Source organism: Pteropus alecto, unplaced genomic scaffold (assembly GCF_000325575.1).
Source record: "Pteropus alecto unplaced genomic scaffold, ASM32557v1 scaffold22, whole genome shotgun sequence".
NCBI classification, from domain to species: domain Eukaryota; kingdom Metazoa; phylum Chordata; class Mammalia; order Chiroptera; family Pteropodidae; genus Pteropus; species Pteropus alecto.
In genome coordinates this window covers 9533254-9547838 of record NW_006434839.1, presented here as the reverse complement: position 1 = coordinate 9547838, position 14585 = coordinate 9533254, and the positions used below count along the sequence as shown (strand labels likewise).

General features: G+C 53.3%; 2 protein-coding genes across 8 annotated transcripts in view; one reads left to right on the top strand and one right to left on the bottom strand.

Annotated features, from left to right (window-relative positions):
* Window positions 1-3248, top strand: part of NRF1 (nuclear respiratory factor 1) — a 118808-nt gene extending 115560 nt beyond the window's left edge. For 4 of the 7 annotated variants that reach the window (XM_025045824.1, XM_025045822.1, XM_025045823.1 and 1 more), the window contains one exon: window positions 2170-3247. In XM_025045824.1, coding sequence (XP_024901592.1) covers window positions 2170-2390 — 221 coding nt within the window. In that variant the 3' untranslated portion in view covers window positions 2391-3247. Of the gene's footprint in view, window positions 1-2169 lie in introns of all 7 variants that reach the window. The other 3 variants (XM_025045826.1, XM_025045825.1, XM_025045820.1) reach the window with 2 other exon arrangements.
* Window positions 3249-5699: 2451 nt separating this feature from the next.
* LOC112478684 (formin-like protein 18) overlaps window positions 5700-14585 on the bottom strand; it is a 19845-nt gene continuing 10959 nt past the window's right edge. The window contains exon 3 of the mRNA XM_025045855.1: window positions 5700-6575. Coding sequence (XP_024901623.1) covers window positions 6373-6575 — 203 coding nt within the window. The 3' untranslated portion in view covers window positions 5700-6372. The remainder of the gene's footprint in view (window positions 6576-14585) is intronic.

The following is a 14585-nucleotide window of genomic DNA, read 5'->3' as shown; positions in this document are numbered from 1 at the left end:
ACATATATATATATGAAACCCGCATGGAATTATCTGTATGAAATCAAGGTGCGCTGTGGAAAAAACAATTCACCCAGTTTAGTGGGTGTGAGGTACGTGGCCAGACACAGTCACCTGATTTTTGTTCATACCAGGGTCATGCGTTGAGCTACTGACAAACTCAGGTGGAGGTGACCATGGCCTTCACCAAAGCTGCCTCCCAGTGGCCACCCAGTCCTCTCCCTGCTGGACTCACCTGAGGAGAGAGGAGCCAGAACAGGGTGGGTCAAGAAATGTGCTTGCAAGGTCCAGGGGCCTCGTGGTCTGGCGGCTGAGAGCTCCTCGGGCTGGCCCAGGTGCTGACCTTGCCACAGGCAGATGAATGTTCTTAAAGCTCCCGGGCAGGGACAAGAGGGTTGTCCTCAGCCTCCCATCTCCTCCCCTTCCCAGGAAGCCTTCTTGATCTCACGACTAGTTAAACTGTTGCTTTGGTTTGTATGCGAACCGAAGGTAACAGAAACATGAAGGCTTTGAGGAGTGTGTGCGCGATGAGTGTGCTTGTGGAGCGGGGAGAGGAGGGGAGGGGTTGGGGAGGGGCTGGAAGGGGAAAGGAAGGAGGGAGAGAAAATCCTTCAAAGACCAGGGTACAGCAGTGGGAGCCATTTTCTCCTTTCCTGTAACTCTCTGTAGCTGAACAGAACTGACTGGCGCCTGGCTCAGGAAGGTCGGCCATCACAGTGGGGGATGGGTCAGGAGAGACAAGGACTGCGGTGTGTCCTGCACCCCAGGTCAGGCCCTTTCAGGGTGGAGCCTGCAGGATTCCCAGGCGCATCCCGATGGGCCCAGGCACAGCTCCCTCCTCGCGGGTGTTCATTGGTCCGTGAGTCCTTTGTAACGACTACACTGATTCTTCAGCTGCAAGCCCTGAATGTCCAGTGGCTAAATTCACCTGACTTTTCGACAGGCCAATCTCTGCCCCTTGAGCACAGTCACAACTCTTCTCCCTCCTCCCGGGCCCCCGTGGGTGATAGTGTATTTAACGTGTTTTTTTAATGGACATGAAAAGATTATTCACGTCTTGCTCAGCCTTTGAGAAAAGTTTCAGATTCTTGTATTTGCTTGTTTTATATAAAACTATATGATGTTCTTTGTATGTTTTTTTTTCTGTACGTAATGGGGGGAGGGAAGGGAAATTTACATATAAACAGTCCTAGTTCTACAATTTGTTATTTTTTTAATTATTATTTTTTATCATCATTGTGAAGCTGTCCAGGGACTTTAAAGCCCATGTTCCTTTGTGGTTAAATAACCTCCTAATAGTTTGAGAAATTGCCAAGAAGAAGAAGAAGAGCAAAACCCAAGTAGCAGAGCATGGATTCTGTGTTGTTTTCCATTCTGTCTATTACTGCCTCATTCAATAAATAGTTTAAAATGTGGCGACAGGAAGTGGACCTGTTTATCTCTATAGGAGCGCTCGGCCGCTAGGGCCTCTCTCGCGGTGGCTCGTTCTGCTTTGTTAAAGGTGCTTGTCTTCAAGCTCAGTGGTCTTTGAACTGCGCTGCCGGGTATTGCGGAGCTCTGTGGGGCGGGTGCCAGGACAGGGTCGGTCAAGGTCTCCTGCCCGTCCTCTGTCAGCAGAGCAGCTTTATGAAACGTTGACCTGGGAGGGAGGGATACCTTTGAAGAATCCTAAAGATGGTTTGAAAACCTCTACTCTAGATCTTTTCCTGGGGGTTCATTGCACCCCACATTAAAAGAGTAGGTGATGGTGCCTGTGCCCCTGGTCTCTTTCCACGTGAGTGTTCAGTATTGCAGTGGATTATCCTTGAAGCAGAGGCCCCAAGCCATTGTTTCCTTAAGTCCTCACTCCTTGGGTTCCTCCCAGCTCACTGCTTTAATGTGGTAACTGCCATCTTTCCAGCTGTACGTCCTGCCACATCCCCGGCGTCAAGCCCTTCCCAAACCCCACAGTGGCCCTGCACTTCCATGTTTGTGCCCACTCTGTGCCTCAGCCTGGACTGATCCCTCTTTCCCACCTCCACCACCCCTCTCTTTCTTTTCGTTGTTGGATGTTTGGGTCGGTTTCTAGGTGGTGGTGATTAGAAGAGTTGAATAGTGAAAGCCAGAGTCGTTTTCCTTGATGACAGTGGCTCAGTAAAGCCAGTGCCACCTCTCTCCCTTCTTGCACAGATGGCACACCATCGCCTGTTTTCACCAGGAGGATGGACCAGAGAAAGAGGATTGATTACAGCCAAATCAACCAAACACCACTGCCACTGGCCACCCGTGAAACAGCTGGGTTATCTAGGGTACCTCCTCATGGGGACGGTATTTCTCCAGAGGTGCCTTATACACGGTACATTCTGTTGGCCTGGCAAGACCCAGATGCCTTTTCAACAAACATGTATTGAAAACTTTCTTTGGTGGGGGCTGATGGAGACCTTTGCTTCCATTACTGCTCAAGTCACCAACAGGAGCTTCTAACTCCAGCCGCCTACATTGACCGGATAGGTAAAATCAGTGAGTGAAGTGGAAGTAATCGAGGCATGAGAGAAAAGGGGACGATGGAGATGAGCAGAGTGGAGAGCATCTGTCTAAAGAGAACAGCCTCTCTTGAGTGCTAGCAGACCGTCACCCAAGCATAAGGAATGTGGGCCCTGGAGCCCCATCTTCAATATTTTCCAGAGAAGCCAAGGAGTCCAGATTTGTGTATGAATCTCTTGATTCCAAAAATAAATAAAAATTGACATATTTTGCAGGCAAAATAAAACCCACCTGTAGATGTGGCCCGTGGGTCAGTTTTGTTTAACTTCATGAATGCCTGCCACGTGCCAGGTGAATAAAGCATGGCGGTTGCCCATGAGAAGCGAGAGGAGAGATTCATATGAACAGATCGCTACAGCCCAGGGTGTTGAGGTGCCATCTGGACCAAGTGATGTAGCAAAACGAGTTATATCATCTCATTTCATCTCCTTAAGGGTCCTGTGTGTTAGGCAGTTTATCAGCCAGGCTGCGGACAAGGATCTGGTGTCCACAGAAACCAAGAGACTGGGCTAGGAATGCTCGGCTTTAAGTCCTGCATCTGAGAAGATCTATCTGTTGGCGATGTTGGTAACTACTGGAATTTTCCAAACTCAGTAAGTGAGCCGAGAAGCAGCAGCAGGGCAGAGGAGAGGAGGGACTGCTTGCCCTGTAAGAAGAGCTCAGGCTGCCAGTGCACCCTGGGCCTCAGACCCAAGCGAGGCTGACTTCCCACTGTTTCTCACCTGGAAGAGGTTCCTCCTGCATCTCCCTCCCTATCTGCAGCCATTCCTCTGCCCTCCTCAGTGATGCTCCTGAAGACTGGCAGAGGTGTACCAGGCCCATGGTGGGTCCCTTTGGTGTCAGCACCAAAACCCATCAGGAAGGATACTGAAACTTGCTGTTTGGAGCAAAGGCTACAGGGGGTGAGGGAGAAGAGCCCCCATTTCTCCTCACCTCCATCTCAATGGGCTGTGGGCCACCCAGGTCATCAGCTCCAGCCAGGCTGTGGCCTCAGCACAGCTGATGCTCAGATGCCAGTGTCAAAGGCACCTGTCACGCACTCCCACCTGGCCTCTGCTGTTTGTTCCAGATTGGCAGCTCTTGGTGGAGATCCACTTAAGATGGCGGAGACAGCACAGACGAGGAAGGTGTACAGAGCGGGAGGTCCGGCTTACGGGCTGGACTCTGGCTGAAAGAGCTGGAGAGCGTAGGTTTCTCCGCCTGTCATTCCCCTCCCAATGCTGCTGGGCCCGAGTGAATCTGAGTTTCTCCCGCCTGAAAACTGCTGGGCTATGAGCAAACATTTGTCAAGTACTGGTGTCTTCTTGGAGTGCATTTCTGCTGAGTTGGAAGGAAGCAGGGTAGGAGCAAGGGAAATATTCAACAGAGGGAGAACTAGGGTCCCCTGAGAAACTGGGACTTCCCCAGAGTCACCTTGGAAGGCAAGGACAGGCCTGCACACTGCTGCCCCACCCCACTCCTACTCCCCACCCCCCACCCCCGGTCCTGTCCAGAGGCTTTCCTAGCTTATGTGATATTTGGGAGAAAATGCTAGAAACTGTCACTCCAGATTTAAAAATAGTTGGTGCAACTTAACTGGGTCTCAATTCAAATTTCTTCTGAATTTATCTTCCCTTTGGGAAACTGTAGTTATAACTACCAATTACTAAATGGCTGCTCTATGCAGGACACTCTGCAAAATGCTTTTACTCCTTTATTTCTAATCCTCTCCGCAACCCTGTACAGAGATTAGATTCCATTTTATAGGTGTGGGAACTGAGACTCGGCAACTTCCCAAGGTAAATCTGTAACTCGTAAATGGAGGGCTGGGGTCAAACTCTGATATGTCTCTAGAAGCTCTGTTCTCTGTGCCAACCACTCAGTGGGCAGGCAACAGAAAACAAGCTGCACGTCCGGATTCTCATTTTTAAAGTAACATCCAGGTGAGTCCTGAGCTCAGCCTATGTGCAGCCTCTCTCAGTGGTCAGTGTTTTCTGAGCCGGTCATAAGGGTTGTGCCACCCATGGTCCTTGCCCAGGGCTTGCCACACCTGGAACAGCCTCCCAGTGGCTGGGCCTTTTCATCACACACGTGGACACACACACAGACCCACACAGGAACTGGCATAGAGCAGGCACTCAATATATCTCATCGGATGAGTGACCTTTCCCAGTGGTTCCTCAATCAGAAAATTCAAGAAACCTAAAACATCCACTCCCACACATTCTCATTACTCAAAAATTTTCTGCAAAACTACCCCCCCCCCGCCCATGTTAACATTGTTAAATAATTTGATGTGAAAATAATGCTGATGTAACTCCTAAGAGGAATCTGGCCCTGTGAGAGCATAGCAAGCAAGGGGGAGGGGGAGTGAAGATGCTGGTGCCTGAACACGGGTCGGGCATTTTTAGCAGTTGCACACAGTCTGCTGCGGTCTTTAAAAGCCCCAGGGCTCAAACATGAGAACCAGATCAGTTCATGTTAAAGCCCAAGAAGCTCTGGGCAAGGAGGCCACGCGAAATCTTGGCTATGTAGGTGGATTATGAAACCCTCAGTCGGGCCTAAGTCCCAGACTCCCTAGTGCCCTTGCGTGGAAGAGAACTTTAAAGCTGGTTATAAGACATTAGCCACCACCCTTCATTTAGGCTGTGAAGGCTAAAGCCCAGAGGCGTGGAGAGGCCCTGGGCCACATGGCTGGTGACATTGCACCCAGACTTCTGACTCTTGGTGGGGCTCATCCCCACCACTACACTCTGCTCCCTGATCTCTTCCTGCCCTGTCTTTACCATCCAGTCTCAAAACCTGAAAATTTTCATTTACACTCTGTGTATGTCCCTTTCCAGAACCATTTTTATAGAGCAATATTTAAGCCAAAGAAATTAATCTGTAATTCTGAAATTTACCAGAATCTACCAAAATTGTTGCAGGAAACAGCCACAAAGTCATACTTTTTTTTTTTTCCCTCAAAATATTTTCTAAATTGACAAAAGTTAAGGGAGACTAATCACATAATAGGATTCTTTACACCGGCCCTCAGGGTTCTCCTTGTATTAAACAGCTGTTAAACTCTGGATAATGAAGAATCTGAAGCAACCGTATCACCAACTAAGTGTGGTGGCCCAGGTGATATCCTTTACTTCTCCCAACGAAGTAGCTGAGTGGAGTGTCATTCTGTTCCACGGATGAGGAGTCGCACCACGCTGGGTTGGTCCAGGCTGGGCTACGGGCGGGCTGTGAGTCCTGGCCTCTGGCCTTCGGTCCACGCCAGTCCCAATACCTCCCACAAGGCCCAGCTTGCGCGGGCCTCTGGGACTGCTCCGCCCGCCTGCCCAGGCAGCACGAGATGATGCAGGAACGCGCCTGGTGCCACCAAGCATAAAAACGTTTCCAGTGTTAACAGCAGAAACTCAGAGGTGCCTAAGCAAAGACAAGCTGCAGAAGGGGCTGGGACTCAGCACACTCCCGAGCTTCAGGGAAGACTGCTGCTGATTGGTCAACTGAAGTCACGGGTCTACCTCCGGGTCAGCCAATCAGCGATGGCCAGGGAGACCCAACCCCGGGTGCAAAGCCTACCCCACAGTAGAAAAGGGACCTGGGGTATGGGTCCACCAAGGGGTGGTCATCATTTTCCTCCACTGCCCTGCAGTGCCTCTACCAAAGATCCTCCTAGAATGTCTTGAGTCACTAATTAGGGAGTCATTGAGGTAACAACAGTGTACCCCCATTCTCACCATCTCCAATAGCCTCAAGATTTTTTGAAAAGCTTTATTGACAAATGATTTCCACACCATTACATACCAGAGCTCGATGGTCTTTAGTGTTCACAGAGTTGTACAAACATCACCATAATCTAATTTTAGAACATTTTCCTCATCCCCCAAAGGAAAGGGGTTGCTTTAACACTTTTCCCTCAAAAATAATTTGACGCGGGTTACATAAAAGATGGATGCAATGAAATAAAAATAAGAATGAGGAATCAAGACCAAATACAAGGCTGCCACACGTTTGCCAACTGCGGGTGATGTGATGAAGATTCTCATTTCGTTCTGCTCTTGGGGAAGTGGTTCCTGTCACTGGAAGAAAGGAAAGAGCCATCAGTCACTCAAAAGAAAGCACTAAATACGTGCATGAAAAGTTTCAGGGAACTCCGAGTTATTTTCCATTCAGCATCTTTATGGCCAAAGCAATAGCTTCACTTAGTTCCTTAGCCTCTTAATACCTTGAGCATTACTTTAAAACAGCTCTGTTTTGAAGGTGTTCTGAAAGGGGCTAAACTAATGTGACATCTAAGTTTATTTACAGATCACGCAAGGGTGGAGGAGACAAGTATGAGGGGCTACTGTCAATCGGTGAGTCATCCGACATGCTGTAAGCAGCGGCCGGCATGGGGCTTTTCCCCTTCGGCCCGCATGGGGCTTTTCCCCTGTCCTGGAACTGGCTATCAGCACACATGACTAAAGACAGAGTCCTCCCTCGCATTCTAACCCCCACCTTCTCTAGAGAATCGCCAGTTGTAGGAGGCACTCTCCTCTGCCAGGGCTTTCTAAGAGGCAAAACCGGACCAGCTGCCTGCCCCAGCCACCACCCCATCGGGTCCCTTCCGAAACCAGAAGACCTGCAGGGAACTGGGAGAGGAGCCATTAAGGCCACTGGTCTTGAGAAAAAGTGCTTAGCTATTATGACTTCTGCCTCCCCTTCCCCATCCTGCCTACCCACCCGCTTCCATCCCCCAGACCCAGAGGCTGAAGACCAAAAAGAGGAGCTATCCACAAGGCCGACCAGCCCCGCACCTCACACACTGTGGTCCTGCCTTCCCTCGGAGCGAGGAATAGGGTAGAGTTAAACTCGAGTTTGAGATTGAAGCTTCAAAGTGGTCTGGACTTTCATGACGGACCATGTTTACGAAGTTATGAAATTCACTCAGAAGGTCATTAAGGAACTAGAAGAGTCAGCAGAACACAGTCAAGGCAGTGACGGCAGAAAATAAAAGCACTCCATGTTCGAACCCACCAAGGCAAGATGCCTTGGTTTAGTAAAGGGAAGACATTTGAGACCGGAGGGTTGTCAGTGGCAACAAAGGGTTCCGTTTACCCACAAGGGGCACCTCCGTCTGCACCTTACCTCCCCCCATAACATCCACGGGAAGTTATCCTTGCTCTTCTCATCTCAAAGGCTTCCAGCCCCCACGCTGCCTTCCCAGGAGACTCGAGAAGACAGAAAGCTGGTTTCAGAAGATAAGAATCTCCAGGGAAGATGACATTGGGGGCTGGGGGGGCACACAGAGATCCTCCAGAAGTGTCTCTGTTGATGGGGCTGTGTGGGGGCCCTGGCAGGGAAGAGGGGGCCTTCACTGCCACCTCCATCGCCATCCCCAAGGCCTGCTGCCTCCTTTTCTGGCTGACCTCACCCTGAGAAACCCCAGTGCAGCCAGTTCAAGGAGTGGCCTCCATTCCTGGGAGGTTCAGGTCGGGCTTCAGCCAACATGATGGCAGAGCTTTATATGTTATATGGGCCTGGTCCTCCAACCAAACCTCACAGCCCACCAGCCAGCCCTACAACTAGAGTGACTGGCTTTCCCATGTCTGCTGTTTGAGGAAAGACACATCCACTATGAATGCAAAACTCTTCCATTAATTTGTAGTTTGCTCATCATAATAGCACTTACACGCATTTAAAAACCTGTGTAAGTATGAGCTGAATGCTGCCGAGATCACAGCTGGGGAGTTTAGAGAGTTGCTAGCAACCCCTACTTGAGTGAGGAACCAGCCTAAGCATAAACTGACATTTGACACAGTGACAAGACATCTGGTCCAGACCCAGGTAAGGCTGCCACCTCACCACAGCACCTCACACCTTTGCTAGGATGTCTCCAGAGATGGAGGACTTACCCGTCGTCAGTAATGGCTGATCTACCAGTTAAGAAGTTCTGTGGGATAGAATCTGCCTCTCTGTTAAATCTGCCCACTGCTTCTGTAGTCACAGAGAACTATAAAGGTCTCCATTCCTCCAAATACTTGAAAATAGACTTCATGTTCCCACTCAGATCTGTTCATAGCTAACGTCTCCAATTCCAACTTTTCCGGTGAGCTGTTTCCAATTATAAAGTGGATTAGATTTCCCGAATGACCCTCCTCGTGAAAACCCAAAAAGCTGAATTTAAAAAAAAAAAAAAGGTTTTAAAATATCACTTTAAATATATCACCGGGCTAGCAATAAAGTAATCTGCAGAAGGCCACCTGAGGACCTGGACTGTCACTGGTCTGGTCCGGCAGACCCTCCGAAAATGGTCCTGGATTCTGACCAGGGCACAGATACGGCCTGCTCACCTGTGACCTGATGCTGTCCCTCTTTCGATGCCGTCCCAGGAGAATATTTTGTCAACCAAAGTCACCAGATCTTTATTCCACCTTCGTTTCCGAACAGGCCAGTCTCCTCCATTTTTGCCCTTGCACAGCTGATTTTTTGTTTAACCTAAACATAGGGTTTTACACTTTTTCTTCTCAGATGTCAACCTGCTGTTTCTAACCTATCATTCTATACTTTGGCTTCTCAACCTCGGCTCTATTGACATTTGAGGTGATCATTCTTCCTTGTGGGGACCGCCCTGTGCATTGTAGGGTGATGAGCAGCATCCCTGGCCTCCACGCACTAGACGCCAAGAGCAACCCCGCCTCCAGCTGTGACTATAAAGTGTTTGCAGATATTGCCAAATATCCCCCGGAGGGGCAGAACTCACCCCCATTGAGCTCGCTGTTCTGTCCAGTCCTGGTTGTGTCAACCATATGCTCTGCCTGTTTCCTGGTGGGGAATGACCATGGAAGGCACGGAGTCACACCTCGGCACTGACATCCTTCAGACTGCAGGGTGCATCCAAGGCTTCTCGACCTTACCTGCCACTACTCCCTTCTCGCCGTCTCTCAGCTCCAGCTTATTCCTTCCAGGGTCCACTGAACCACGCTTGGTCCTCTGGCTTGAGCTGGCCGCTTCCTGCTTCTCTCCCTTGGATCCCCTCCTCTAAGGCTACAAAGTCTACCTTCACTCAGAGCCTGTGGGACCACCCTTGCCAGGGGGGCTGTTCCTTCAGAGGCCAGTCCTTCCATGCCCAGCACCTCTTACCCACTGTACTGCTTGAATCTGCCCACACTGCCCCACAGGGTTGTTGCTATGCCTGTCCTATCTCCCCAGTGAGCTCTGTGTGCCAGCACAGGCCCTGTCTACACAGGCTGGTGTGTTCCAGAAGCAAGCCCAGGCCTTTGCCATTCACATCCAAAAGGAGTTATCAGTCAACTCATTGCAGCTGCATTAAGGTTGGTCTTTAGGAGGAGCCTGTCACAGGTGGTTTCGATGGCACTTTGCCTGAGGACACTATGTGCTGCCTGACTTGGAAGAGGTGGGGCCCCTGCCACCTCAGCCCTCAGGCTAAAGCCATCTGCTGGGCCCTGACCCCATGCTGCTTTTGACCTCAGGGGAAGCCTGTGGCCTATCTACATCACGGAGTCTCTTCTATTCATGGGGAACTGGGGCTCTGTGGGTAACTAGGATCCTGGAGGCGCCCAGGGTTGCAGAGTGTGAGAAGCCGGAACTCAATAACCTGTCAAATTCTAGGGCCTCCCTGTCACATGCTACACACATACCTTGTGGGCCTTTGGCATGCAAGTATGAGTGAGACATGGCCCAGCCTCCAGACTGAGGTCATTTGCCGCCAGGAAACAGGTTTCAGCTGATGGAGAAGCGGACCCACTGGCAGATGCTTGCAGTGAGGCGGCCAGGATCGAGGGAGAGGTGTGCCCTAGGCATCTGAGACGCTGCCAGACTGCAGATTCAAAGGCCAAGTAGGAGAGCCCCGGCAAAGGCCAGGGGCCAGGACACCCAAATATCCTAGCAGAGCGTGAAGGGGGCGCCTGCATTGCAGGCCAGGGCACATAGTGCCTCAAAAAACAGGTAAACGCTTGGATTTATTGGGGGTGGGGGTGCCATGGTCAGGTTAGTGCAGAGGATGGTCAGTGGAGCAGAAACAGGGAGCTGGGCTGGGAGGCGACAGTGGTGAGGGTGCCCAGGCCTGCCCCGTCCCTGCCCCGCCCCTCATCCCCGCCAGCCCTGGTTCTGCTTCTGCTACCTGCACATCGCTCCCTGGAAAAGCAAGAGACTCTGCAGTGGTTAAAGAGGCCACGTGGAGAAGGCGGGTACCTACCGGCCACAGCTCCCAGCCAGCTCCCTCCCACCGGCGGAGAAGCGGTTCACAGCTCCGAGGCGGACGGCCGGGGCTCAGCTGCCCTGCTTCTCACCGTTTCCTGTTCTGATCCCGCTTGGCCCGTGGTTGAGGATTGATTGAAATCATGAAAATTCAGCACATACTAAGTGCTAAAAGATCGGTAGCTGTTATGACTGCCCGAAGCCCCTCCCCCCTCAATTTTTTCTGTTACTCCCTGCCAAGGGTCCAGAATAATCTCATTTCTGTCTGCTCCCTCCCTTGGCCAGTCTGGAACGAGAGAGAAGGCAAGTGGGAGGGGGCCGCGGAAGGAGGTGGGCGCCTGGCCGGCTCTGCTCACCGGCACTGGCTGCGACTGTAAATTCATTCTAATTGCATCATCCGCCTGACCGGTTACCGCTTAGCAGGCACACGGGGCGCTGCGACCGGACCGTGCAGGCTGCGAAGCGCCCCTGGGTCGCGCCCACTGGTGCGTATCACCACAGCGCATCCTCCCCGCCTGCTTGCCCAGAGGCTTAAGAACTGGCCCTTTAGGGAGGGGATGGAGCCCTCACTCACCTTCTAGGAGTCTGTTTCTAGGTAATTTCTCTCTCTCTAATCCAGCCCCACAGCCTGTCCAGGCCGTCATCATGTTCCCCTCCATGAAACCCCGACTCCCACGTTCGCAGGACCGCGTGCCCTCTACTTTCCACGGCTCCCACTGCCCTCGGGTTCCAGAACAAATATGGCCTGCGACAATGGCCTGCCTTCCAGCCTGCACGGTCCCTAAGAAAACCGGTGCTTCCTCCAACAGTCTCCTTTCCTTTTCCCTCCCCCCTCCAAGTCTCAAGTCTCACTCATCCTCCAGGGCTCCCCTCCCAGGCCCTGGAAGGTGCCCCTCATGCCCTTGCTCCCCTGCCTGCTCCAGGCTATGGCCCTGTGCATAGACAGTGCCTGCTATGTTGTTACTGCTTAATGTTTGGCAACAAGGAACAAACCCACATCCTCCTCAGGCCTGGCACATAACCTACCAGGTTTTTAAAAGCACTCGCAGCCCGTGGGAGGACAGTCCCTTCTCTTTCTTTCTGCATGCTCAGATGCCCTCTTCTGGGGACACCCCCTCCACCAGCCTACTTTCTCCCACCCGGCGTCCTCACGCAGCCCTGCTCTTCCTGAAAGATGGCAGCAGCGTGGAGTTGGGGGAGCCTGCAGTGGGCATAGGGAGGTCTGGAGGCCCTGTCCCCTGCATCCGCCCCAGAGGCCGGAGCCACTGATGACCTTCTGAGGGGAAGAACTGGTTGGTGGGGACAGAGCTGGAGCATGAGTGATGGGGCCTCCCCAGAAATGGAGGTCTGGCCAGGCCTGGGGCTGGGGAGCAAGAGAAAGGTCTTTGCATTTGTGTTTGTACTGTTCGCTGTGGGAGAGCAGGCGTGTGCACACACATATACACTCACCCATACTTGCCACACTCGTGCAGCTGCCCAGAGCCTTCTGTAAACACAGGACATTCCCCAGCAGGACTGCCCACCACGCTCCCACTCGTCCTGACCTGAGCCCTAAGCCGGGTCCCTGACTCTGTGGCCTGTCTCAAGGACTCCCACTGCTGCCCCGGGAGTGGGCTTTGTCACCAGGCTCCGAGACATGCACCAAAAGCCGATCCACACAGCAGAGCTGCAGCTGGAGGCAGAGGTCCAGCCCATGGGCCACCAGCACCCCAGGGGGTCAGTCCTACACTTATACAAGTGGCTCACAAACCCTTCAACAGTCTCTGGGGCCTTTGTCCCGTTGGTCCCTCCACTGCCTCAGCAAGATTACCAGATGCCTGCAGAAGCGCGGTCAGCCCCGTCTCCGCACCCTCAGCCACAGCCCCAAAGGTGGTGTGAAGGCGGAAGGAGCCCCTCCCTCAGAGCCCGCCCTGAACGGGGCCTTCCAAGGCCATGGGCAAGGAGGTCCACCACCCAGGGCATGCGCTGGGTGAGGGCGCCTGAACTCCAGACTATCCGTCCTTACACAACCCCCTCCCTGGCTCCCTCACCTTGAGCTGGATCTCAAGTCCTCTTGGCAACATCCCACAGGCCAGAGGATGCGCCCGCCCCACCCAGCTGACTCAGGGACCTGTGACCTCAGGGGGATGCAGGGAAACACCGAGTGTCACTTCCAGCTGCACCCACCTCTGCCACTGCCCGGCGGCCTGGGAACCAGAGCCATCCCTACTTCCCAGGGGCGGCAGGCCCCGCGGGGCATGGGTCTTCGGTCGGCGGCCGGCTGCAGAGCGCCCACTGAGCCTTCGCGCCGTAGTTGGCAAGTCTAGAACCACCGGTCCCATTACCTCACCAGTGCGAGTTCTACCATTGCCAAAAACGGAGGGAGGCAGGTGGCGGTGGCGGACGCACAGCTGGGGTGGCCGCGGCCTGTGCCGAGGAGACGGGACGGTTAGCACGGTCTCAGGTGTTCCAGGCAGGTGTCCTTCGCGCACCCACGACAAGGTCACTATAGCGTCCTTCCTGCTGCCCGGGTGTGGGAGCCCAGCCCCTCCTCAGTCCCTGTGCTGTCCCCCTGTGCAGGGATGGAGGGGACACCCGGGTGGCATCTATCAGGACCGAACCGGGGCCCAGGGAGTTGTACCCACCTGCTCTCCGGGAACCCTGGAGGGCACACCTCTAAACCGGGGAGTCTCTGCCTGGGCCCCAGGGAGAAGACAGCTAGAGTGGGCCGTGCTCTGCTGCTTCCCAGGTCCTCCTGTCGCCATCCCCCTTGACCCAGGGAGACCCCTCCCAAGGCATTCCCCAGGGCCTAGAGCTCACCAGCTGCCCTACCCCGCAGGGAGGAAGGTGAGAGTTTCTGTACCTAATACTCTTCCCCATCAAGCCCTAAACTGGCAAATCATTCCACTAGCTGTGGCCTCTCTCTGGAGGACAGTGGGCGAACACTAGGCTGGGGCGGTCAGTCTCTCTGGGCACAGACGGTCAGTCTCTCTGGGCACAGACATCACTTATCTTGGCCAATCAATGGAAGGAATGGGCCAAGCCAGCCAAGCATCCTGTCCACGCAGCCTTTTCCTGACCACAATACCCACCATACAGACCCATATTGGCCCTACACATTCACACGCCCTTGGAGGCTGGGCTGCAACGCGATACCCCAAAGTGGGACCTCCCCAGGCATCCAGTAACTTACCCCAAGGACAACACAACTGTGTCCACATCCCCCAGTTGCAGTCAGGTCCTTTCCTTAGGGGCGTTAACACCTGTAGGCCCAGCCCCCCAAACGCTGAAAGGATTTAATTGCCCTAACATCCCCTGGGTGGTAAGACCCAATCACAACTGGGCCGATTTCCAAACCAGAAGCCTGAGCTGGAGAGGAAGCCACCTGGGACTCCCATCCCATCCCGTAGGACTCGGGCCCTCAGAGAGGCTGAGACGACAGCCACCACCCCTTCTTGTCCGTTGGGGTGGAGCAAGGCTGACTGGTGGATGCGCTGGGAAGAGCAGAGATGCAGACAGACCCAAGCTACCTTCAGGTCTGGCTCACCCAAGGTTCATCTCCTGCACTGGGATGGGGCAGCTGTATGTCCCCAGCAGGGCCGGCAGCCCAGGCCTGGGGGCTGAGAGACTCCTCTGTGGAGAAACCAGCTTGGTGGGCAAGGTTACAGAACTGAGCAAAGGCGAGACCATGGGGCGGGCAAGCCTGTGTGGGGACATCCACAGGAATGGGCTCTAGGTCCAGGGTATTCCCAGGGGCCAGCAACTTGGCCAGGAAGCTCCTCCCGCCCCCAGTGGAGAGAGAGGGAGAGGGAGAGAGAGAGAGAGGGAAAGGGAGATGGGGAGAGAGAGAGAGAGAGAGAGCGAGCGAGCGAGAGAGAGAGAGAGAGAGAGAGAGAATAGGAGAGTATAAA